At 37.5% G+C, this 27,372-nt stretch overlaps 2 protein-coding genes across 7 annotated transcripts; both read right to left on the reverse strand.

Annotated features, from left to right (window-relative positions):
• Window positions 1-1,353: 1,353 nt before the first annotated feature.
• prmt7 (protein arginine methyltransferase 7) lies at window positions 1,354-16,824 on the reverse strand. Of its 2 annotated transcripts, NM_200503.2 has the most exons (17): window positions 16,574-16,824; window positions 16,273-16,309; window positions 14,314-14,463; window positions 14,119-14,227; window positions 12,256-12,368; window positions 11,590-11,819; window positions 9,480-9,660; window positions 8,260-8,384; window positions 8,029-8,164; window positions 7,856-7,939; window positions 6,093-6,140; window positions 5,919-6,008; window positions 5,272-5,433; window positions 2,559-2,633; window positions 2,322-2,482; window positions 1,989-2,085; window positions 1,354-1,830 (listed from the first exon to the last, which is right to left on the reverse strand). In NM_200503.2, the coding sequence occupies exons 1-17, from the start codon at window positions 16,666-16,668 to the stop codon at window positions 1,672-1,674; spliced, it is 2,052 nt and encodes a 683-aa protein (NP_956797.2). In that variant the 5' UTR covers window positions 16,669-16,824; the 3' UTR covers window positions 1,354-1,671. The 2 variants fall into 2 exon arrangements, with proteins under 2 accessions (NP_956797.2, XP_073798016.1); XM_073941915.1 differs by lacking the exons at window positions 14,119-14,227; window positions 14,314-14,463 and having other exon boundaries at window positions 16,574-16,795.
• A 1,427-nt stretch (window positions 16,825-18,251) lies between these two features.
• exoc3l1 (exocyst complex component 3-like 1) lies at window positions 18,252-26,015 on the reverse strand. Of its 5 annotated transcripts, none has more exons than XR_012399923.1 (13): window positions 25,797-26,015; window positions 24,403-24,578; window positions 24,097-24,316; window positions 23,242-23,654; window positions 22,826-23,115; window positions 22,628-22,745; window positions 22,404-22,529; window positions 22,226-22,326; window positions 21,997-22,136; window positions 21,635-21,905; window positions 21,395-21,550; window positions 18,897-19,030; window positions 18,252-18,798 (listed from the first exon to the last, which is right to left on the reverse strand). XR_012399923.1 is itself a non-coding variant. In XM_073942206.1 (13 exons), exons 4-13 carry the CDS (start codon window positions 23,644-23,646, stop codon window positions 18,612-18,614), a joined length of 1,899 nt encoding a protein of 632 aa, XP_073798307.1. In that variant the 5' UTR covers window positions 23,647-23,654; window positions 24,097-24,316; window positions 24,403-24,578; window positions 25,674-25,748; the 3' UTR covers window positions 18,252-18,611.
• Window positions 26,016-27,372: the final 1,357 nt, after the last annotated feature.

Below are 27,372 nucleotides of genomic sequence, written 5' to 3' on the forward strand. Positions count from 1 at the left end.
GTGATGCGTGAGGCCAGCAAACACAACATAGTTTTCAGTTAAGATGAACATAGTTTGCATAATTATACTTTATACAGTTTTATAATGACTTTATCTTGCTGGAGTTTATAGCCGTTTCACTTTATTTCAGGACGCATTCATGGCGCTCTGTAGGTCTGTTGGAGACATTCATAAATATTCCTAGCAAATCAAACACATGTTGAGACATACTCGTTACATAAACGCACCAAGTCGCACTTCAGTAACGTTTAATTGAAAGTGCACAAGAAAATCTGTGCTTGAGCAGCGAAGCTTTGCTTTATTTAAGGGCGTGCAAGAAGTTTTGTGCACGAACAGAAGAAATTGGTGCACAAGCAAAGAGATTTGCATGCTCATATTACATAAATGCAATCTCGACTTTTAATACTGCGCTCATGACATTTGTCATTGTAAACACCATAGGTAGTTGGTAGATCTGTGTAAAAAAAGGCCTGCCGCCTCAGCTGGGAAAAATCCTAGAAGAAACACTGTTATAGTTATGATAAAATAAACAATAATAGCGGTGTTTGTGCAAAATTGTGTAAAACACAAATTTTTGCTAATCTTATTAGTGATGGTAGAAACTTTGCTTTAAGCGTTCGAAACATGGTCGGGACACCCACTGGTCAAAACCAAGTAATGCAAATGTTAAAGTTAAAGTAAAACCAATCCAATGCTGTTTGCTTATTGTCTAATACCATTAAATATAAAGTGTCTGAATAATATGCATTTCTTAATCATTTTTAAACTTGTTTGTTTAATAGTGGGATTTCATAAACATTTCAACAAGATGCTATTATTGTTCTCTTTTGTTCTAAACAAAATGTCTTAGTAAGAGTCTGTAAACCTGATCTGAGATTATGTAAAAATTCACCACAGGGGTGATCTGAGTGAACCTGCATCATTCATGTAGATATTCTGAATTTACACAGCTTGCCCAAATGGAGAAGCATTGATGTCTTTTTTTTTTTTTTTTTTTTTTAATTATGAGGTAACAAATCTGTTTACTTTAATCACAAGACGTTGCCAGTTTGATATGCACTCTAAACACTGATTCACAATAAGATTTGAAAGCTTTGTAAAGAAATGTTTCAAAAGCAGCCATCACTACTAATAATTCAATTAATAGTCATTTTTATATTGTATGATATATAAAACTGTTATCATGAGCTTATCGATATGAAGATTGTTTCAGTTGCTCAGATGACATCACTCTAACACACCCATTAATGAACTTTCCACTTAGCAATGTGTTTTTGTTTTTCTTTTACTCACATTTTCAAGTTAGCTATAAGTTTTGAATAAATTATATATTAACAAGCAAGGATTCTCCAGTTTGAGTAGAGATAGTTTTATTTGAAAATCCACCACATATTTTTTGCTTTTTTGCTTCCTCTATAGCATGAGATAATTTTTTTAAGCTAAAATACTTAAGAAAATTGATAATACATAAAGTCTTTGCATTTCACTTCAAATTCTGCTCTATACAGCATCATGGAGCCATATACAGTGTGATACTTGTCAATGTGTTTCAGCACACGTCACACACACTTCAATATTACCCCGAGGATAAAAATTCACTCTTTCACTAAGCGCAGGTTTGAAAAGGAAAATGTAAACCTAGTTCATCTGAGACTTGATTACAATCAGCGGTCAAGATTCAGTGATGGAGAAGTCCATTTTAATGTCACCGGAATGAGGTTCAAAGGTTAAACTATAGGAAAGATCTTCTCTTCCATCGCCAGAGGTTTCCTTTGCAGATCTGAAGAAAAACACTCCTTGTTTCCGGTGCGGGTTCCATTCACAAGCTCCCTGTTAAATGAGAAAACGTAATGAAGGTGAAGAGGGCAACAGAGAGCCGCTTGATTATTACTGTCTGTTTGAATTTCCATTTCAACTTCATTGAGGATGATTTATTAAGGCTGACGCTTCATCTGAATGCTGATATTGCTTGTACACAAGGAGAGTACCTCTTGGCTGACTGCTTTGGTGAGGCCCATGCTGACGCTGATGTCATCAGTCAGCTGATACTCCATCCACAGTGCCACACCATGACAGCGTCCTCTCCTGAAACAGCAGCAGACCTTCAGAATTATTCCAAAGTCAGATTTCTAACGTGTAAACTATTTGAAGAGATGTAATCTCAACATTTCAGAAAAAAAAGCTACAGTTATATAATGTAGTCCTAAAACTCAGAGGAAAAAACAAATTCCTAGATTATAAAAATGTTCAAAATTGAGAGAAGGGAATGTTCTCTGATATAATAATTCTTCAGTGTCACGCAATATAATAGATAAAGTTACCCAGTGAACGGCACGGCTCCATCACTGCTGATTGGTTGTTCAGGAACGCACTGAGTGAAGTCAAACGTCATGACTGGACATGGTTTGGTCAGAGCGCGACATGGATATTCCCACAGCGGATGTGGCTCTGCCTCCCAGGACTCACGGAAATCCAAAGATCGCTGAAGTAGATCACAAATGCACATTAATCAACGGATCAATCCAAGAATATTGGAGAGTTTATGATGCAGTTCTCACCTGAATCATCTCATCCATCGGACTGACATCAAAGCCTTCACAAGTTCCACAGGGAAACCGGATTCTCCACAGATCCTGATGGACAAATATAAAAGTGCAACTGAGAAGTCAATCAGTGTGGATCTGTAGACTCGCTGGCCACTATGAGGCATACAGTGTTGAGTCGACCCAGTTCTGCCTTTAGAACTGCTTTAAATCTTGATATTATGGATTAAACTAGTTCCTGGAAACTTCCTCAGAGATGCACTAATGAGGATAATAATAGCAGCATGCGGCTGCTCAACATCCCAAAAGTTCTTACTGGATTGCGGAGGATAGTTGAGTTTTAGAACTCAATTGACTCCATTTTTGTCTCGTCTTTTTTCATCAACAATAATGTTCAGTTTATTGATCAGATCAGAGCGTGCACATTCATAGTATTTAGGTTTATTTACTCTGACCAAATTAACTCTTGTCAGCAACATTATTAAGGCAGACTGTGCTGTTTAAACAATCCTCAAATGGCACCAAAGTGTGTCAAGACAAATCCCACCATTAGCCTGAACCCAGGGGTGTCCAAACTTTTTGGGCCGAGGGCCAGATACATAAAAAAAAAAATGTTGTCCCGGGCCAATTTTTACATACATCACACAAACACACGCATATATTTGTGTGTGTGTGCAGTGTGTGTATTATGGAATTATTTTAATTCGTTGTCCAACTTTGTTTCTGGAAAGACTTGCGTTTTTAAAATCTTGAATCCTTTCTGGCCAAATTACAGTTGCAACACTCATCAGACACTCCTATATAAATTCTCCTTCAGTGAAGGGTTTCTTGTGCTGTGCGATTAGCTGAGCTACCTCACCTGAGCTAACTAGGCCCACACGGAATCTGCGCGTGCAGATTTTTTGCCCAACATTAATTCTATTTATTTACTTGAGTAAATGTGTGTAAATCTAAATTTATTCAGTTTTTTATTAATTTCAGTACTTTTATTGACTAATGTGAAAATCTTCATCTAATTTATGTACAATGCAGTGTGTACAGTCATATTTTCTGTCTTTTACTAGATATATTATATGACAAACTTGCTTTATTTGCCAAATAAAGTGAATCTAGTTGGATTTTAAACATTAAATAAAAGTTAAAAAGATATTATTTTTTATTTCATATTTATATTCTATGATACTCCCAAAATAATTCCGCAGAAATCTGCAGATTTTTACCAAAAAAACGTCTGCAGATTCCGTCTGGCCCTACTGATAACTAGCCAGCGTAGAATTTTCTTGCACTTTATTAGCCAGAAAAAAACGGCTATTGTTGAGCTGATAGAGCAGCTGCTAAATGTTTTGCTTTTTGATCTTGTTCGGCACCAGTGTAAGAGCTGAAGGCGTGATGTTTTATTTTATAATGTCTTAATATTATATTCCTTCATTACAACTGATTCCTGGCGAAATAAACACACATATTTCACTGACCTCAGTGAAGAAATATTCTTTGCCCCATCGTGACTGAAATTTCCTGCACTCACTGTTGATTTTCTTTTTTCTTGCTTGTGCCATGTCTCGCCAAAACGTGATTATCAATTATGTTTCCTTCAGTTTGTTCGGTTCGTTTTACTTCATAACCGTACGTTCACACCGAAAGCGGCGAGAGCGTCCAAGGTTGCTCTGGCCGCCCTGGCGACAACGCTGTCTGCCTTCAGCTCCAGCGGCGAGAGCATCAAAACTCTCTACATTGATCTCGTACTTAAAGGAGCCGTTGCAGCATTATCAGTTACATTCCTGCATAAGATATTTTTTTAGCGTGAAAATGTTGCGCACTTCTTATCAAATTCATATAACGATGGAAGATCAAGTTGCATGTGGTGTGGCTTTGCTCTATTTATCCAATATGTGTCTATATGTCTGAAATATCCTGAAGCAGCAGTACTGTTTTGTACTGTCACATCGTGTGAGATTCCCGCTTTTTAAAGATAAATTTATATAACATTAATGAACATCAGTAACTCGCCAGTAAATTATTTAATGTATGTTCCTGTAAGAAAACATTGTAAATAATTGGAAATCCGGCGACCACAATAATCAAACCCTTGGGAACAACTGTGGTCGGAACCAAAGTTCACAGGTCTGTGTTCCCTGAACTGCTATCAAGCGGTGGACGTCTTTATTCTGATTGCTTGCCGCCGAACCGCGTCATATCTCGTTACCATAAAGTTGACTTCATTTCAACTCTCCTCGACGCTCACGCCGGCGAAGACGCGCCGCGCTGCTCCTCGCCGCTTATCGTCGCCTATCGCCGCCGGCTCTCATTGAAAATGAATGACTTCCGGATACTTTGACGCTCTCGCCGCTTTCGGTGTGAACGTACGGTAACAGGAACTGCTGCTTAATAGAAGGTATGTCATAGCGACACCCGTTGGTTATTTATTGAATTACGTTCATTTTTGTTTAGCGGGCCAGATTCTATTAATATTTATAAAAAGCCTCGCGGGCCGCCACAAAACTGATTGCGGGCCACAGATGGCCCGCGGGCTGTAGTTTGGACACCCCTGGCCTAAACCACTGATACATGACTGGATGGATCCAAGCTTTCCAAATTCTGACCCTACAACCACATCACATTCAAAAATCGCCGTTTACACTTCAGCAGATTATCTCGACCACATCTACATTCCAAAATGCTCCGATTTGCTGTCAAGTGATTTTAAAAGTATCCAAAAGAAAAAATTTACCTGAAACTCCACAGCGACTGCGTAAAGAGTGGCAGCACGGGGCAGGATGGTGGCATCTGGCTGAAGCAGCTGTGCTACAGCAGTGCGGCAGTACCAGAAGAACAGAGAGTGCCACGGCAAAAGACTGGTGCTAAAGTACGGCTCTCCCATTAATACTGAAATCTGAAGAGAATTACAGTTTAAAGAGACTCTTCATCCAAAAATGACACTCAAGTGAATCTAAAAATAATTTCCTTCTTCTGTTGAACACAAAACAAAATGTTAGGTTGACATACATAGTGGCCTTATAAAATAGTATAAAAGTCATTTTCCACTGCTGTTGTATTTCCTTTTTCTGTTCGGTCTCAACAATATTTAACCATCCCTTTAAGGTCATCGTGTTGCCCATGGGAGCGTTTTTTGTTTGATCATAAATACTGCCAAAACAGTAATATTGTGAAATATAATTACAAGTTACAATAATTATTTTAACATATTTAAAAATGTTTATTCATGTGAGATATTTAGCATAATTTTCTCCAGAAACCATTCTAATATGCTGATTCAGTGCTCAAACACTATTAGGTCTTTGAAGCTACACACATTCACGTAGATTACACATATAGAGTATGACGGTGTACACACAAATTCAGGCTCATTTTCACTACCTGATTTCCATCTAAATCAGCCAGTGAGAGCTGCTCAGCTCGTATTCCAAGCAGCTGTACACCATCCTTTAGTGAGTTAGTATGAAGCACCTGTGAGCAAAGAAGAGAACATTTTTGTATCGACAAACTCTAGATGAAAAAGAAAAAAAAAACATGTCATGTTTAAACTCTCACCTGTTCAATCACCTGTTTGGCCATTCCAGAACTTTCTAAACTGAACACCTAAAAAGAGACAAAAAGAGATTTATAAAGAGCATGAATTGTAAAAAAAACAAAAAAAAAACAGAGTGAGACGCCTACCCACGAAACACCAAAACACATTTTTTAATATGTTTAATGTGTTGTCATATAGGTGTCCCCCACTGCTATAAACACTATTAGGTTGGTTTGCGTTGTTTCAAGCAAATTCATTCTGCCGGTTTGAAAACTAATTTTTGAAGCTGCGTCACGGCGATTAGATCCTTGTGTGTCTTCCAGCGTGTAGACTAGATTTCTGTACAGGCGAGTACAACGTGATGCCTTTGGGTGTGCAACATTCATTTATGAGAAAGACTTGGTTCAAACCAATCAGCACGCTTTATTGTAATTGAGTTGCAACTTAATTAATATGCGTGATAGCTTCAAGAACTGTTTTTACCTGTTACAGTGTTCAGGCAGCAGAGACGACACGTTGTTTTGCCAACCGTAATTGAAACAAGTGGAAGAAGAAGAATTGTTTGGAGACATGTGTCGTCAGTGTTGCGTTAATAAATGTGCAGCAACAAAGGTTTTGTTTTCATTTCCCCGCTATGAGAGCACAGCTGGATTCACGTGTGGATTACAGAGGTTTGCTAACACGCGACAAAAACACATTTGTAAGGAACATTTTTTACCCAAGAGATTTTCTCATCTGGAAATGGTGAAATCCTGATTTGTCGCTTGTCCCCAAAAACGCGGCTCCAGTTGGTGTTGATTGTCCTGTCTCTACAGATTTGGTAAGCGAGCAATCTGGTGTTTGTTTGTTTATTCAGATGGCAAACTTAGTTCATATCATCAGCAGTACTTTTTCAGTTTTAAAAACATTTCTTAGTCAAAATGATTTAGTTACTTGGTTTACTGTACGTTAATATTACTACAATATTATGGACTGAAAGATCTGCTGTAAATGCTGCTCCCTGAATGTAAACAGTTACATGCCATAATCAAACAACTGCTGTTGTGTAAAATTTGCGCCACGTTTTGTGACAGGATGGTCTATACACACGCAGCTTTCTGATGCTACCTACCGTGTGCATCTAAGTTACCGAGAAATGAAGAGGTTTTTTTTCTGTCATACGGCGTACGGTTTCAAACATTCCATTAAAACTACACTCTTCCAGCAGTTCCTTGCATCCAATATCTCGTTTGTCAAGAGGGGCATGCATGATATGATGAGGGGTGGGGGTTTATGGCTCTTTAAAGTGTGATAGGTACACTAAAAACTATGTGAAAGTGCGCACTTGAATACCTTTTATAATGGACTGAAAATGGCTAATAAGTAGTGTAGTGCATTGAGATTCTTAATTTAATTCTTTTCTGATTAAAAAAAATTTTATCTGCTAAAAATATTTTATTCAAAAAACATTTATCCAATACTAGCATATACACTAGCTTAGCAACATGCTAAGACCAGACATTACTAAAGTGAGTAAGCTGTGAGTGTTGTTGTGCACAGCACATCCAATTTCTTGTAGTACTTTTAGTTTTACTTTCAATAATTACTCTGATCAGTTTGAATCAGAACAGATTATTTACTGTATATTGCATCATTAGCTTAGTAACACGCTAACATCAACTTCTACTGAAGCCAGTTTGAAGCCTAAAGTTAATATTTACCCAAAATGTCAAATTGACTGGAAAATGACGATGTGGAAAGAATGCAAGGTTTTGAAACAGACCTACAAAAAACATCTCCTAACCTTCTTAGATCCAAGCAGATGAGCAAAAACAGGTAGCAGGCTTCCATCACTGACAGATAAACAAACACTGTCGGGTTTCAGAATCTACAAGAATACACGCAAACAGCTCCCATTAAAAAATCATCATCAGTAAAGCTCACAAATAAAACAGTTCATGAAGAAGTCTAACTCACACTGCGCAATGCGCTGACGTAACTCTCAGTCCTCTGTTCATCATTCAGTTCTCCAAAGCGAGGTCTCGTCCAGACCAGGTGGGCCTGACAAGTGCAGCACGGCCGAAACGGAGCCACCCGGACATCATTTTGCTCACTTTAAAGACAGAATGTCAAAAATATATTAAGGTTTTCCTCAGAGAATGTGTCAATTCTGGTTCATTTTTAAGACACACTGAAGAGCATCTGTACCTGTGTGTAAGGCTGTACCAGAGACTGTAGTCATCATGAGAGACCATTAGCATCAGCTCTTCTCCTTCTGACACGTTCTCCTCTGCAGGAAGGAAGTAGACACTCTGCATCCAGTGATCCCTCCACTGCACATCACATGATGCAAAAAAAACATGTATTCAAGTTGTTTTTACTGTTTTTTGGTGCACAGAATTGTTCTTGGAGCTTCACATGATTACAGTTGGAACACATGGAATGTTTGGACAATGTTTTTGGATTTAAACGTCTCAGGAACTCAATGGAGGATGAGAGAGCTCTCGTACTTGACCTAAAATAACTTGATTTGGATTCAGAAGATCAACAAAGGTATTTGAAATGACATGAGGGTGAGTAATCAAAAACAGAAATGTTATGTTGGAGTGAATTAACCTTTCAATAACAAATAATATAAGGTTACGGGTAGGAGTAGGTTTAGTGTGGTGGTCGCCAACCTGTCAATCACAATTAACTGGTAGATCTTTATCACTCATAATGGTAGATCCCGAGAATGACAGAAGAATAAGTACAAGAAATATAAAGTGATCTCCATATTTTTCTTAATCCTACTGCTGTCTTCAAATTTCAATATAAAGCTTTTGATAAGACATCCCACAATCTGTGAAGAGCCAGCCTTGAAGTAATAAAGAGCCGTTTGTATACTGCGTCTTTAGTGCGCTCAAGTTAAATTAAAACGCACGGCTTATGCAGGCCAATATGCCCTTTAGCCAGCCCAAGGTTATGGATCTTGGGCCAAAAAAGGTTGGTGACCAGTGGTTTCGAGCTTTTGCGTGTAATTACACCTATTTTTCTGTCATTAATATAGTAAGTACTTGTAATGTATAACAAGGATATAGAAACATTAAATGTAGCCATTTTTATTTTGTTGTTCATTATCATTATTTCAAATCATTATTTTAAATCAAATCATTATTTTAGCATGATGACCAAATAAACACAAACAAAACAAATGATGTATTTTAAACTTGCAAGAAATGTTATCAGACATTTATAGAATAAAGCACATATCATCATTTTAATCCAACCCATACGTAATAAATGCAGTGGAATGTATCACTTTTAGTTAGTCTCCTTACAACAAACACACACACACACGCACGCAAACACACACGCACTAGTGTTATTCATATTATCTGGGCATATTCTGGATCTTTACCGATTATCATCAATGTCTCAGTACTCACAGGGTAAGCATGAGGGTCTGCATAGCTCCAGCTGGGGGCCATAGTGCACACAATGTTTCCCTCAGGGTCCATGTCAATGTCCCACCAGGATAAGACCACCTGTGCCCTCCCGCCAGTCTGAGACTTGAAGCGCACTGTGTAGGACTGAGCAGCGCTGCTAACCGGCTTACTGAAATCAACACTACAGGAGGAAAAACAGCAGTTCCTCATTTCAACAAGACAGAGTGTAAAGCAGTGAACGCTGCATTCTGGAGAAACCGAAACTTTAACAAAACATTTTAAACAGAAATTTCTCATGATTCTGAACAGATAAAGTAACAATAAATAAAGCATTTTAATGCACGACTCAAAACCACATGAAGACTGTGTTTCATTCCTAGATGAATCGAGATTTTTGAGAGATAAATACATTTTAACGGTTGTTTGTCGCCACCTGTTGGCGGACACCTGTAACTGCTGCAGGGGTATTCAAACTCGGTCCTTGAGGGCCAGCGTCCTGCAGATTTTAGCTCCAACTTGCTTCAACACACCTGCAAGGATGTTTCTATAACAGGGATGGGCAAACTTGGTCCTGGAGGGCCGGTGTCCTGCATAGTTTTGCTCCAACCCTAATCAAAACACACCTGCCTGTAGCTTTCTAGTGATCTTGAAGACTCTGATTAGTGTTTTCAGGTGTGTTTGATTAGTCATAGAGCAAAAGCCTGCATGGACACTGGCCTTCGAGGATCAAGTTTGCCCATCCCTGTTCTAGGATGCCTAGAAAGAGCTTGATTAGCTAGCCCAGGTGTGTCTGATTGGGGTTGGAACTAAACTTTGCAGGACACTGGCCCTCCAGGACCGAGTCTGGACATCCCTGTGCTACATTTCTACTTAGTTTTGCAATATTTTGTGTCAATAATAGTTTAAATTAAAATATATATTACTTATGCATCCAAAACCAAACAAATGTTTTAATGTTTACAAAGATATAACATTAGCATCAAACATAAAAAGATCAAATCATCAGCACTGCATGTTTTTCTAGATAAGCATGCAGTCGACTGATTGGCTAGTGCATCAGCAGCTGTTTCCTTAAACAGCCACAGGACAAGTGTTGAATGATTTCAAAACCAATTAATTTTTTTTTTGTAATTATTATTTTATTTTAATTCATAACTTTTTTTAAAATTTATTTTATTAAAAAAAAAAAAACATACACAAAACACATTTCATCATGATCTAAAAAGAGCGGGATAAAGCATAAGCTTTTTATTTTCCCCAGCCCATTGCCACATCTGTCCACATCATTCGTTCAACTTATTTCTTCCTTTTACATGAGACATATTTCACCCTTTTGGCATATTTTACATATTGTATGTTCAATTCACCATTTGTACATTTCCTTTTACCAAAAACATGCGTCATTAGCATCAACAGTCATTAACTGAAACTTCATCTTATTCTTCTCATTTTATTCTTTTTTACAATCACCTCTTATTCTTCAACATATTGCTGAAATAATACATTTTTCTCACATTTTGGTAATGTTTTGGTAACAATAAAAAAATGGTTCATTAGTTCATGTATTTTCTAACATGAACAGACAATTAGTCATACATTTTTTTACAAATACATTACAAATACATTACAGTATTTGTCCATCTTTGTCAATGTTAGTAACATTAAGTTGAATAACATCTTGTTTACTCACAGTGCATTAATTTTTGTTAACAAGCACAACTTTGTATTTTAACAAATGGACCACTATTCTAAATGATAGTATGATTTTTGTATATATACTGGAATTATCAATTATTATTATACACATAAGTTGTTGTTGTTTTTTTTTAGGTATTATCATTTATTTATTATTATTGTATATTTATCCTTCCCTTCTCTAATTGTTTTTGGAACTGTCTTAATTTTCCTCCGGGAATAATAAACTACCTCTGATACTGAATTTATATGTTCTATAAGCTTATAAAAAGCTTTTGTGACCACTTATTTTTCTGTTTACAAAACCGATCTATCGGGCTCGACCATTTGACTGTCCTGCTGTGATCACCAAAGGTTTCATACACATTTTTAAAGAATTAAATCTAGATTTTTTTAGAGGATTAACGGTGTGTACCTGAACATGGTGCAGACGGGGCTGATGGCAGTGAAGGCGTCTGTGGGCACCTGACTCAGCTGGATGTCACAGACAGATGGCGCTCCTGCACACTCCTGAACTGCCCCTGGGGGCATCAGTCTGTGCCCGTCCACATCTATGGGCCGCATCTGTGCCCACTTCCAAAGCATGTCTGACTCCACCAGCTGGGCATAGATTGTGGCGCGATGAGGCACTGCTTCACAACCTGTCTGTGCCAGAGAGAGCAGCGCCGTTAAACAGAGTTTTTGCCATATTAGCTTAAAACATTTCTGCAGTAAATTAACAGGAAAAAGACATCAACAACAATATATAAAATAAGATCAAATCTAAAATGTTTTTTTATTTATTTTTATTTGACTTTTGATGAATATTGTGAGCCATCAAACATGAAGATGACGACAGTGAAAGGAGTGTTGACTTATAATAACACATTTATTTTGCATAGCCCCTTTAAAAGTAAAACAACCAAGTAACATAACAGTGGAAAACACACAAAACAAAGCACAAATGAATTGAGAAGGGATAAAAAAGCATGAATAGAAATGTAAGAGCATGTCGTTAACTAAAAGACCACCCTAAGAAGAACGTATATAGTTTAAGACATTAAAAGGTCAGTGAAGTGAGTGTTCTTTTAGCTGCGTTTACCTGGACGAGGTGCATGTGTGCGTGTTCATAACTGGGCAAAGCTCCTTCACCAATCAGCTCTGTGTCGAACAGCTCCGTCACCAGGATGTTAGCTCTTTCCTGCATATCGCCATCTGCACACAATACATACAATATTTCTACATTTGTTCTTGTAGTTCTATCTATCTATCTATACTTCATTATAATATTCATTCATTTTCTTTTCGGCTTAGTTCCTTTTTTTAATCCGGGGTCGCCACAGCGGAATGAACCGCTAACTTATCCAGCACGTTTTTAAGCATCACAACCCATCTCTGGGAAACATACACACACACTCATTCATTCATTCACCCACACACTCATGCACTACGGACAATTTAGCCTACCCAATTCACCTGTACCGCATGTCTTTGGACTGTGGGGGAAACCGGAGCACCCGGAGGAAACCCACGCGAATGCAGGGAGAACATGCAAACTCCACACAGAAACGTCAACTGACCCAGCCGAGGCTCGAACCGATGACCTTCTTGATGTGAGGCGACAGCACTACCTACCACGCCACTGCGTCGCTTCATTATAATATGTCATATTTAATTAATCTTAAACTTTACAATTCAATTCCATTAGTTGATGTATTTGCTAAGTCAATAATTATTATTGAATTATCGCATGAATTAATGCTGAAAATCATTTTATATACTGTAATAAATGTATTGTTCAGTGTTGGTTCATGTTAGTAAATACCTTAACTAATGGCCCGTTTCCACTGAGTGGTTTCCACTGTCAAAAGGCGTACAGACCCGAACTATTATCATCAAATTTTGGACTAATATGAACTGGAAATGATGGAATGACTCTCTAACAGAGGCTACATGTGCTGTTTTCATTGACTGTAGGCTATACTTTGTGTTGGTTTTAACCCAATTGATGACGAAATGTCTGCTGTATGTACTTTTTCTGTAGTTGTAACATATCGGAGACTGTAAGGGTCTGTATGCGTTCATATATGTCCATTCAATTATTTATTTATTTAATATTACAGATGTTACAGTAGGCTATTTAGCGCTGTCATTGATCTGCAGTTATAATCAAATCCTGTTCATAAAAAAAGTTAGTAATAAAAATTTATACACAAGTATTTAAGTGTGTAAAGCGTCTCTTTTGTGAGAAGTGCTTTTAATATGATATGCGAGCGACCCGTATAGCATTAGTGTAGACATTTCTTCGAGGGAGAATGATGCAACTAAAACTGTCATAAACCACGCCCACCAAAAGGGTACCCTTGGTAGTGGAAACGCAAGCCTGATAAAGGTGACCCGTACCGACCCAAACCATTACAGTAGTGTAACAGTCAGTGGAAACGAGACATAATTGAAGTTTTAAGCTGTGTATTTTTTCGATTGTCTACAGAACAAACCATTTTACAATAACTTGCCAAATTACTCTAACCTGCCTAGTAAACCTAATTAACTTAGTTAAGCTTTTAAATGTCACTAAGCTGAATAAAACTATTTAGTCAAATATTATTTACTGTCATCATGGCAAAGATAAAATTATAGATATAATTATAGATAGAAAAAACTCTAATGTTTAGAAATGTGTTGAAAACATCTTTCCATTAAACAGTTGGGAAAAAATAAACAGGGGAGCTAATAATTCAGGGGGTTTAATAATTCTGACTTCAACTATATATATATATATATATATATATATATATATATATATATATATATATATATATATATATATATATATATAAAGGGAAATAATTGTTTAATAAAAAAACTTAATATATACACAATAAACATTGATAGAAAAAAAAATTACATGATAAATGAATTTAACATTCATAATTAACAATAAAAAAACTGTAAGTCATCGAACCTGGCCCAACCGTGACCTCAGTGGAGTGTTTGTTGATGATTTTGATTTTGTCAGAGAAGCCGTTTCTCTCCACGATGCAGGAGGCCGCCTGTGCCATGGGCTTGAACACCTGCGTGCCATTCACATACTGGTCTTATTATTTCATCTTATCTTATATTATGAATCAATACTGTATATATGAGCAGGAATGAGCACCTCTATGGCGTAGCAGAAATCAGCGCCAGCTGTCACTGCCATCATAGAGAGCAAACCTGTCCCAGTGCCAATGTCCAGAACCACAGGTCGCTCCCCGCGGGCCTTTACACGCCTCACCGCCGCTCGAATGCCCTCATAATATTTCTCATTCTTAGGAAAACCGAAGCCAGAAACATACATTTAATGTTACCAAAATATAAATTGAAAACATGAAACCCAGAAAATTAAAACAAGACATTCTGAAATAAATCAGTCCAAATAAAATATAATTTCCAACAGTTCCTCTGAATCTGTGTTCTAAAATCGTATATTACATGCGATATGTGAATTGAACACGTTTCATGATCATGCTTTGGTTTTTATTAAAATGTAATGTTACCATAAAAAATAAAAAACATGGATTTCAGAGAAATTAACATTAAAAAAACGTTTTGCATTTTATTTTACGAAAATGTATATGTTGTAGAACTTTAAAAATTAAATTGTACTGTATATGTAAATTTCACACTTCCTGTTAGCATACATATTATTAAAATAACACAACAGGATTTCTGCAGGTTTCACCAAGTCAAATTTAAGACAATTTAAGACCATTATGAATGAAATTTCAGATTTATAAAGGTCTTAACCGTAAGGATTTTTACTTGCCCCAATAAAAAAATGTAATTACTTGAATAATATTTAAAGAATGTGTCAAAACAAGCAAACCATACATATGTTTCTTAGACAAGCTTTAAAAACTTTAATAAACCAAATGTACAACAGTCTGTCCAGGTCAGTGTTCTCCCCACATATGGTCTATAAATACATGGAGAACTTACAAATGTTATTGTGAAGCATATTGTTAAAAAGTTTTATTGACATGTACTGTTGATGACTGTATACTGTATAGAGAGGAGTTGGCCTGATTTGGGTAGCTTTACATGGCCATTACAAAATTAAGACCCGTTTAAAATGATTTAAGTGATTTTTTTTTGCGAATTTAATGCTTTTTAAAGGCCCAAAATTTTGCTTTTGAAATTTAAGACATTAAGACCCCACGCATACCCTGTCCAAAATAATCAAACAAAAAAACATGGAGTTCAAAAAGACACCTTCTTAAAAATTGGGGTAAGAATAGTATTTATGAGAAAATTAATTAATTTTAACAACTCGTCACATCAAAAGTGTATATCCAGTTAATTGAATAAATGATTATGATTGCATGTGGGATACAAAATGTAATAAATAGCAAAAGTCAGCCCAAGGCACTCGAAACATGTAAAAAAAAAATGTACAAATTTTTTATTGTCATGCCATTCCTTCCAAGAAATAGCCATGTCAATAAAGCTTTTTAATATTTTTTCATTGAGGTAAAGTTGGTTTTATATTCACACATTTGTTCAGTGACAGCACCCTTTATTGTTTACCATGGTATTTTGAATATTTGGTCTGAAATCACATGTACATATGACTTCACAATCAATTAAATAGTGCTAATGTTGCTTTGAACAATGCTGTACATTAATAGTCATTGCCTGCTGATATGATTTCACTATTTAGTATTTGCAACGAATACTTTTCTGAGGAGAAAGGCTGAATGTGTGAATATAAAATCAACTTTACCTCAATTATTTTTTCCCACATTTTTCGAGTTATTCAGATGAATCCCTTACCAAAAGCGCACCGACACATTACTTAAACTAACCCTGAGCACTTTTTGTTAGGTTTTGGCTTTATACAAAACACTGCAATATTTCATAAAAGTAAACTTATCATTTGACTTTATTATAACTGGGAATCAGGGATTTTCCACCTAAAAATACTTTTATCATAATTTATTCACAGCAATTTTGATTTTCTTTCTTACATTTCAACTTATTTTACAAAACGTCATTCATCATACGACCTAATCCTTCTTATGGAACAATTACTTTGGATCCAGCAGTAATATTAGCATGTGTCCGACATCATACTCACTCTGTCTTTATCATGGAGCATATCTGCATAACAAGACCTAAAAAAGACACACAAAACACAATATCAGGACACGTTTAAATGATCTATATAGCATGACTGTCATTCGATAAACATTATAATTCAAATGTAAGGGTTAATTACTCGTCCACGTGTTAAGCAGCAACAAGTCACTGTCAAGTATTTTCGCGCCATTTCATAAGTTTGGCTATTGAAAATAATATTTAATTCCAGCCTTTCATAAGCAGCTAAATAATAATTCGTGTGTTTTTACGCTAATGTGACATGAGTCGCTTTTACACACCTGGCAATCTCCTGATGATAGTCATACTCCTCGCTTTCCTCAACCCAGTCCAGCGCTCCTGTTGTTGGATTTGCACGACCGCAAAACGTCTTCATTGTCTTTTCAGTATAAGTAAATAAAAGTATGCGTAAAAATTGTTACGTTCAATAAATATTTAATCGTTCACAGGCAGACAAATCCAACATGATCTCTCCGGGCGCGGCCATGTTTTTTCGCGAAGTCACGCCTCTAAAAACACGTGACCAACTCTCGTGTTCGGTCATTCAACCAAAATACAAACATGATGTGTTTTGTCATTGTTAATGCGTTAAGAGCTAAGGTACAACGATACGGTCGCTGATTCGAGTCCCGCCAGCAGGCATGTCTGTGTGGATTTTGCATGTGTTCATGTCCTACAACTAAATTAGCCTTAGTGTATGTGTGTGAATAAATGAGTGTTTAGATGTTTCCCAGTACTTGGTTGCAGCTGGAAGGGCATCCGCTGTGTAAAACATATGCTCGATAAGTTGGCGGTTCATTCCGCTGTGGTGACTGACTACTGATGAATAAAGGAACTAACCAAATGACAATTAAATGAGGTAAGATACAAATGAAAGGTTTGATGTTAAACTCTGGTAAGTTTTAGCTCTTATGAAAATTACAATAGGTTTACTACAAATAATAATAATAATAATAATAATAATAATAATAATAAAACAACAAAAACAATCAAAACAACATGGTTATTGTAGAAAAAACTAAAAAAGATTAATCATGATTTTGCTACACTTTAATCATAGTTGTGCCACTGTTTGTTATGCTACAAATATGAATGTGCAATAAATAAATGTAACACTTGTAACACTTCATTAGGGAGTGGAAATGAAGTTCAAACCTTCTGTGTTTCCCTCAGTCTTGGGAGGATTTATTATAAAACTATATTAAAGTTGCTATAGACTGTACAGAATGTGTTACAGTTGTCTTAATCGCTGATATTTATATTCTTCTCAATAATGGACACAAATTTTCTTTGCAGATTTTGCTGTGAACACATTATTTACATGCAACCAAAGAGATAGATGCATCAAAAATTAATGGTTTAACATTTAAATTTAATTATAATTTATTTGACAGTAGTGTTATTATTATTTCCCATCTTTGTAACCAGATTTCCCCCATGTCTAAATATTATTATGAATAAGATCCTTTATATAATATTGACTGATGAAAATTATTGCATCATGGTAGTGTTTTGAGATGTTAATACATCCATTTATTCATTTTCCTTCGACTTAGTCTCTTATTTATCAGGGGTTGCCACAGCAGAATGAACCACTAACTGTTCCAGCATATGTCTTACACAGTAGATGCCCTTCCAGCCACAACCTAGTACTGGGAAACAACCATACACTCTCACATTAACACACACTCATACACTATGACCAACTTTGCTTACCCAATTAACTTATAGTGCATGTGTTTAGATAGTGGGGGAAACCAGAGCACCCGGAGGAAACCCATGTGAACACGGGGAGAACATGCAAACTCCACACAGAAATGCCAACTGGTCCAGGTGAGACTCCAACCACCAACCTTCTTGCTGTGGGGCGCTGTGCTGTCATTCTCTTACAGTACATTAACAACCAACCGTTAGTGTAAAACCCTTGATTTAATGAATCCATGAATCAATTTTGATACATTGAGTTTAAAAATGCATTACTTTATTAACTGACAACCACAATATACACAAAGTGAACCACAATATACACGTTTACAGGGATGCTGTTTGGTCAGATTGACTAAAATATACATTCAAAAAGTGATTATAAATCCAATGAGCCAGTTTCCCTGCATTCTTGTATCTGTGTTGTCAAATTATTATACCAATTGTTTTGTAGGAAAGCATTTGCAAGATCATAATGTAGTATAATTTATCATCATAATGGCACTGAGCAGGCAAGACAGCACAGAAACCGATAGGCTAGTCCTAATGGATAGAGTTGAATTAATAATGAAGTTCCTGTCCATATGGCCGGATACAGTTCACGTAGTTGGTTTCTCAAGTGCACTTTGCAGTAGGCAGACAAAATGGAATGCTAGAAGAGGGCACCAGGATTTCTGTGAATATAGGCCTGTATCCTGGTGGTAAAGGTGGTGCGCTCTGATCCAGAAAATCTAATACAGACTTCCGCACTTCTTTAGGTACGTCACCTCTTATATCCAACAGCACAGAGACATGCTCCTCACTGAAAACACACACTTCGTTAATGACAATAAATAGCATCTCCTAGTAAAAAAAAATCCGGTTTTACTTTATGAAGATCTGTTAGGTTTGAAGTCCCACCTTATATCAGGGTACTTGGATAATAATCCAGAAATCTCTAGTAGTAGCATGCCTGGGTCTTTCAAATTGATTATGTCAGCCAGTGCAGCTATCAAAGCCGTGGGATTCACCTCGCCAATGGTCCCATCAATCTCCTTTAGATGTAAAAATGATATTAGAGAAGTTATTTAACTTTATTTTATGCAGGAGTGTCCAGAGTGTCTGTAGAATCCTGTTTCTATGATTTTTCATTCAGACCTTTAGATGGTTCAAGTCTGTTTCATTAGAGTTCATTTATTTTCCTTCAACTTTGTCCCTTATTTATCAGGGGTCACCACAGCTGAATGAATCGTTAAATTAGCCAGCATATGTTTTATGCAGTGGATGTCCTTCCAGCCACAAACCAGTACTGGGAAAAGGGATAATTCACACACAAAAAAAATTCATGGCCCGTTTTCACTGAGTGGTATGGTATAGTATGGTACATTTATATGGCTATTTCCACTGTCAAAAGGTACCAAAAAGTGAACCGTACCATACTGCTTTTTGGCTACCCTTTCGGAAGTGTACCTAGCATAACAAAAGGTTATTAAAAGGCGGAGCCAGACACGCAGCTGAATGCTATTGGTTTACAGAGAGAGGTCACAGCGCGTCCACAAGCAGGAGAATTAAAACAAAGGAAGTGCCATTTTTAAATACACAGCCGAGACTTTACAGCGCAATAATATATACATATAACAACGAGCTATGGTCGATCCAAGCTTAAACAAACCTTGTCGTCATCATGATGAACAGCCACAAAGCCAAGAAGAAGAGCAGAATCTACCCTGTGCACCATAATTGTTTACAAGGCCGTCTAAAGCACAAACGGTTTAACTTTCAGCGTCTATATTTGAAATAACAAACTTCTTGATAATAACGTGCGCGTGATTATTGAAGTGCTTCTGACAACTGATCCTTTCAGAAATAGACAAATGCGAGAGTCAGTGCAAAAAAACAAAGGAGAAGTCAAAAAAAAAAAAACAAAGTAGCAAATGATTCTTTCAGCAACCTAAAACATAAAAATACTGTCATGTTTAACTATTATCATCACCTTCTGGACTATTATGAACTCGGAATGACAAAATTATTTAAAAGTGGTTACATGTGATGGTGAAGATTAAAGACACATGTTGTGAGTTGGTTTTGAACCAAAATAAGGACTAAATGTATTCTGTGTCTAGTTTATCTGTAATTGGTAACATATCAGAGACTGTAAGGGTCAGTATGTGTTTATATATGTTGCATTTATTTATTTATTTTATATAATTGCAGACGTTACATTAGGCTGATCATTGATCTACAGTTATAATCAAATCAAATCAAGTATTTATTAATCATGTATGTTATTCAAATATAATCAAATCAAATAAAATCATGTATATGGAAAGGTTAGTAATAAATGTTTATACACAAGTATTTGTGTGTGTAAAGCATCTGTTTTGTGAGAAGTGCTTCTCATTTGAAATGTGAACGACCCGTACAGCTTTACTTTGACATTTCCTCGAGCGAGAATGATGTCCACTGAAAGTTTCTGTCTCAGACCACACCCACCATAAGAATACCATTGGTACCTTTTTGGCAGTGGAAAGGCAAGCCTGATAAAGGTGACCCGAACCGACCCGTACTGTACCACTCAGTGAAAATGGGCCATTAGAGGCACTTAATGTGTTTTTTTCTGATCGGATAGCTATTTCATTGTGAAATAGCTAGGTTGTGAAATAGCTAGGTGTAAATGGCCTGTAATGTGCATTCGAGATGGATATAAATACAATCGCTCAAGCAACTTCAGGAGGTAGTCTGGGAGGCATTCTAGACAAAACTGGACAGGTTGATTTTAACCTACATATAAACAATTTTTATGCTAAATAAGATCTATAGATTCTGTAAAAACAAATATTATTTAGATAAAATATGGTGTATCTGATGGTTTTAATTGACGTAACCTAGTAAAATTGAATAAAGCGTGGGATTTGAAGATCAGAATCATGTCTGTTTATGTGGCCAAATGTAAATGGAGCCATTTTCACAAAACAAATGCATCAAATGAATGTATTGATCAGGTGTAAATAGGATTATACTCTACCTTATGTTGTTCCAAATCTGCTTGAGTTTTGTTTTTATGTGTTCTAGAAAACATTGACATCAATCGTAGAAAAAAAAAAAACACAACAACAAAAACCATGGAAGTAAATGGCTATCGGTTTCCATAATATCTTGCTATGCATTAAACAAAGATAGAAACTCTAGCAGGTTTGGAACAAGTGAATGGTGAATGAATGATGAAAGAATTTTCATGTCAGAGTGAACTGCCCCTTTAAAATATGAAGGACATTCCTGTTTTTGTGCTAGTTTATAGATAATCAGTTATTATGCGTCAGGTTTGGCCAAACCTTGGGCTAGACCAGGTCACAAACAGATTTGTTTGAGGGATTTTGTTGTTGAGTTTAAAAAATAAATGAATGTTAATGAGCCTTCACCATGCTCTGAAGGTGGTCCCTGAGCTGTTGGGCATCCTGTGTCATTCGCTGGGCCAGCTGCTTTTGCTCATCGCTACTTCTGCAGACCAATCTCTTCTGCATCACTGCTCGGACATACTCAACAACAGTTAGCCACTGGCATTCCTCCTTTAACCTCTGTAGATGATAGAGATTGCATTTAGGGTTCATTTCTCACTTATAGGAGTAGTTTTTAAGACTGTCATTTCAGTAAACACTAACCTGGCGACAAGGTTGTCGCACTCTGTTGTAAAGTTCACAGTGACGTTCTAGAACCCCACACATATTTAGGGTCACATCTCCCTGGTCCAGCCAGGTACTAGAGAGGAGCTCTTGTAGATGTGGTTGCAACTCAAACAAGAGATGATCCATAACTAAACGACATGCCTTTCTTACAGCACGGTCCAGGGCAGCCAGAGGTCCAAGTGGGATACGTGAATACCGGTTTGAAACGAAGGAGCAAATCTGCTGCTGCAGACTTTCTGTAGAGGTTCTGGATGTGCATTTAAAGTACAAATTTAAACACTTATAAAAGTGCTTGAAACGCACATTTTCAAACAAGCTTCACATAAATACAGACATACTGTAAAAAGATACTTGTACACCATCTCACTTGAGAATGATGCAGTTGTTGATGCAGGCCAGGAGGTAATGGAGGTAGAACTTGTTAACAGTTGGATCCTTGCGATGCTCCTTACCAAATTCTATGACTGCGTCTCGAAATCTGTTTAGATGTAGCGAGAGAAAAATCACAAAAACATTGAAACTCAACCGTTATAATTGTGATATCCTGGTATTGCTAAACATACAAACCGACTGAGGAGCTTCTCCATCTCATAAAGACCCATTTGGATTGTCTGGTCCCGCAGAGCTTCACTTATCATCAAGGCCACTCGTGCATTCTCTTCTAGCATCTATCAATCCAGATTCATAAATATCAGTGGTGAAATCAGACAAAATCTTGCTTACTGTAGATCAAGCCATAAAGTACCTGAGTGATGATAGTTGGAAGGCTAGTGTGGTAGTAGCCCTCATGGTCAATATCTGGTTCCTGATCCCTCTGCCAGTCTGTTAGCTCCACTTCTAGAGCCTTTTGCATCCACTCCGAGACGCTCTTCTACACAATCACAGTCAAACTTCTCAAAAACTTGTGGTTTGTTAATACAGACAAGATGTGGAAAAGGTTAAACGTCTAGAAACAATGCTGGATCTTACCCGAACTTTTTGGACATATTTGTTTTGCAGCTGCTCAAGACCTTCCTGAGATATGAGAGGACCCAGGTTCTCAATTTCTAGTTCAGCTAAAAGGGCTGGCTCACCCATCATCTCTGAGCTTAAAGAACACATTTGAATGTACAAGACTGCTTTTTTACAAGTAAGAAAAAATTAGATATAACTTTAGGATGTACTTACCTGTTGTATATGTGCAAAACCCAGTTAAGAACAGCAAAGATTTCCCCACCCTCTAACTCCCATCCACTAACCAGTCCAAGATGGGTTTGCAGAAACTGGTGGCAGAAGTGCAAGTAAGCTCTAGTTAAATGGTAGTGAGCTGGAACACATTGTTCCAAACAATGCCGCACTGTTGAGAGATCTCCCATAATGCAGTGCTGCAGTGCAGACAAATGACTTGCAAGTCCTGGTCCTCGAGTGTGCAAGTAGGACACACTACGGAAGCGTGCTGACACTGCCTCTTCCATCACCTAACCAAAAAGTTTACACAAGTACAAATTAATTGGATTCGAATTTGGAAGCCTTTATGATTTTAGTTGTATTTCTACAAATAGCCAATACAAATTGACCAAATAGTCAATGCTTATCAATAAAACCTTAAAGAATCGGTCTCTCCAATTACGTGGTCTTCCTGCTGGCATGGGTATGTTGTGTCCGGAAGTTGACCTTCGCTCCTCTAGAAAGAACTGATCTAGTGCTTCTTCACGTTCCACTATTCGTACAGCTGAGACAAAAGGTGTTGGGTTCTGATGAGCAAGTGACAACCCGCTACCCACCACTGCCCAGAGCTCCTTGGCAAGGGCATCTACCAACCGTCCAACTCCTGAAAAATAATTCCGCACCAACTCCTCATCCTCAGAGTTCAACTCTGTTCCGGATGATCCCCTGGGTCCCTGGAGCTGTAGCAGTACCTCATCCTGCCAGCGCTCTAGTTCCATTAGCCGAGCATGAGCTTCCAATAGTCTCCGAGACTCCACTAGCCTTTCTGTCTCTAGCACCATACTCCGTACTAATAAAATAGAGAAGAACAGCAAATAGTTTTGCATTAGTGTAAAAACCTTGATATTTCAGTGGGTGATGGCCAGTGTTATCAGCTGTCTAACAATAAACATGTCAGTTTTAATGTCAATATTCTTGTTCTGGCTTTGTAGACTTTGTAGAAAACTCAACAGAGAACAATTTCATATGTATGTAATATATAGACCTGATGTTAGGCAAGAGTGTGTCCTCCAGGTTGCTATCCTGCAAGATTTAGCGCCCTTAATTTAATTAAGCAAACTAATTTATTCATTTATTCATTACTCTTCTCCAGACAGGTATGCTGGAACAAGTTGCAGCTATATTATACAGATCAAGGACTGGACACATCCTCTCTAAGAGATCCAAGGCATAATTCCATAAAGAGGATGTAATCTAGACATAATGTGCATAATGAGTGGGCAGTCCCTAACCTTTGTAGAGTCGAGGCAGGTTGCTTACTGCAGCAAGAAGCTGACAGTGACTGACAGAAATCTCCCGAAGTGTTTCCAGTGTAGTTACTTCTTCAGAATTTTTCCTGGACTCCAAGTTTGCCTTGTACAAGTCATGTGACACACCTCTTAGCTCAGCTCGTGCCTCTCGCAATTGACCAAGACCCCAGTCAACACCCTCCAGGTAGGACTGTACAACTGACTAAAGAAAAAATGTATAAGATTAATTGACATTTTTTATGCAAAGATTTTTAAAGGCTTTCTAATTGACCAATTATCAGTACTTACCTTTAACCTTGACTGAATTGATGCAGTTCGCTGACTCTCTCTTTTCTTGTACTGCCCAAGTTTCTCCAGATGCTCTGGACGACAAAAGACACCTGAAGCCCATTTCAGCGCAGCACCCCGTGCCAAACATTCAGCCCTTTCCAGCTCTTGCCACACCTCGACTGGGACAAGGGCCTCTGTCAATCAAAATTGAAAAAAAAAAAATATGTAGCCCTTATGTTACGAAACTAGACAAGCTTCAATTGTGAAATCAATAGTGAATTGAACAGTTGTTCAGCCACCTGACTTGGTCAGTGAATGACTTAAACACTAGAATTCTTTATTTTTCCTGGTGGTCATGAGACAGACAAGATTTTAACAATCAGCGCAAGACTACATTAGCTAAAAGTGGTTGACATCAGCTAAGTCTGCAGATGAATTGATCTCTTCTCCAAAGAATGACTCATATGTGTTCTGATCATTTCTATGTCAAAAGTTTCAGAATTTCCATTTCATATGCCTTAATCCCATGGGTGTTCATGAGCTGAAACACCCACTGGGAAGTATGTAGGAATTCAATTACTGAGACACAGCTTTTAGGGCATGATAAATGACATATATATATATATATATATATGACAGCATCATGCAAAACACTCTCAGAGGTTCATAATGCAGTGACCAATTGCAAGAGCTTGCCAGCTATTCAAACTAACCAGATACTTTTTTATCAGCCTTAAAAAAAAGCTAATGTTTCTTTTAACATTACACATGTAAACCTTGTATTTAATTGAACACATACTGTTTACCGATGATCATACAATAACATGTAAGTAAAAATATTGTTTGGAATATATTTAATGTCTAAAAGGAGAAACTGAAACATTGATCAATAGTTAGACTTCGTTATTTGCGAAATTAAATGGTGTAGCTGTGCTGTCCATCATGTTGGTAACAGTCTTCTTTTATTTATGGCTTGTTCTTTGGAATTGTGGATAGTGAAGTACCAGGAAATCAACTAATGATTTACAGTTTGTTCAAAAACCATATTCCTTTGCTTCAGAGGCTATTGTAGCCATGTCCATAAAGTTTTATACATTAAAACTCATGAATCATTGGTATTTTTCTTTACATATCGCTACACCTCTATATATTAGCCCTTAACTGTCCTGTGCTCTGGCTTGTTACAAATCTGACAAACAGTCAAGGCACTTGGTGTTCTGGGGTAGGGGGTCAATTATGAAGCTTTCCCTGGCAGAAACATGCTGCTTATATTTAATTTTATGACTTACTTTCATTCCTTCCTTTATCCTGAAGGCAAATACACACTCGAGATCTCTCTACCAGTGCAAAATGATTACATTAGAAACAAACTCCAAATCTCAGCAGTGCGAACAAACAGAAAGATTGTGTACCTTCATGATTGTCTCGGCCATTCTTGTCTCCGTCTGACATTTAGGCTTGTTGTTCCACCGTTCCACTTCTAAGAGACTGCCCTGCCCAGAGGGCCTGCTCAGTGCAGCTAGATAGAGCAATCAGCAGATACAGAGAGCGTAACAAGGGGGAAGAAGAGAGAGGGTACATACCCACTTCACCGCCAGCCTTCCTCTCACACTCCCAGACACATCCTCTGCTCAGAGGCCGGCAGGAAGGGAAGGGAGGAAGGGAGAGAGCGCAAGAGGGACGGAGGGAAAGCGGGCACTCCGCCCTCTAAATGATCCAGATGGTGAGTGTGGGGGTGGCCTTCATGTGCAACAGTGCCTCTCTGTGTCTGAGGTAGATATAATCCAATATGTTTCAGAGGAAGTGCTCGGGATAATCGAACAAAGGTTTTACATGGCTTGACATAATCATGCCAATCAGTTCTATTGTTGCAGAAAGTTCTTGCCGATAGCTTGTTATCGCTCACAGCTGCTGGTTGTAGAGCAAACATGATAGGAATCCAGGTTCAGAGGCCCCTTAATGAATGTGTTTATTTGTGTAAGTGTCGTGGCCTGTGACTTATCCCATGACTGTGTTTTTGCCTTTATCTATTCTCCAGACTAGTCGCCACCAAACACAAACCCATACAAACATCACAAAATTAAGTATGAATCCACAAACACAGCTGATGTAAGTAAGTGTATAAAAATAGACTATAAAAGTTTCTGGAATTGTAAATTGAGCGTGTCTGCAATTTAAAATTCATAGATTGATTAAAAGGCTTTGGTGTCTCTGGGCACTAATACTAATACTTCTGCAGTCCATATTCTGCAACAGCTTGTGTATTGTCATTCTGACATAATTTTACTCATTAAAGGGCACCTATTATACCTTTTTTCAAGATTTAAGATAAGTGTTTTGTGTCTCTAGAAAGTGTCTGTAAAGTTTCAGCAAAAAACATCAGGGGCCTCATGTACGAAGACTTGCGTGGAAATCTTACTAAAACATTGCGTACGCACAAAGCTGTAAATGTGCGTACGCAGAAAAAAGTTCAGGGGCCTCATGTACGAAGACTTGCGTGGAAATCTTACTAAAACATTGCGTACGCACAAAGCTGTAAATGTGCGTACGCAGAAAAAATTTCAGATGTATGAAACACTGCGTACGCCGAATCTCACGCATATTCTTTTGTACATCTGAATGAACGTGAAACTGAGCGCAACATGCACGAGCACAAAACCCCTCCCTGCCTCCTCCCCCGTATGAATATGCTAATGACTATGCTAATGGCAAACTCAACGAAAAAGCAATGGCAAAAGCAAACAAAAAGAGAAACTTTGAACAGAATGTGAATTGGAGGTGCTGCTTTCGGAGGTAGACCGGAGAAAAGCGGTGTTATTTGCAAGTTTGTTTTCTGGAATTAACAACAAAAGAAAAAAATAGAGTGGGAGAGTTTGGCTGATGCGGTTAACACAGTTGGGTCTGAACATCGCACTGAGTGCATTGAAAAAAAGACATAGTGTGGTTTATATCTGTAAAATGTTGCAGCACCCTCAACAGTTTCAGTGG

Source organism: Danio rerio, chromosome 25 (genome assembly GCF_049306965.1).
Source record: "Danio rerio strain Tuebingen ecotype United States chromosome 25, GRCz12tu, whole genome shotgun sequence".
Taxonomy (NCBI): Eukaryota; Metazoa; Chordata; class Actinopteri; order Cypriniformes; family Danionidae; genus Danio; species Danio rerio.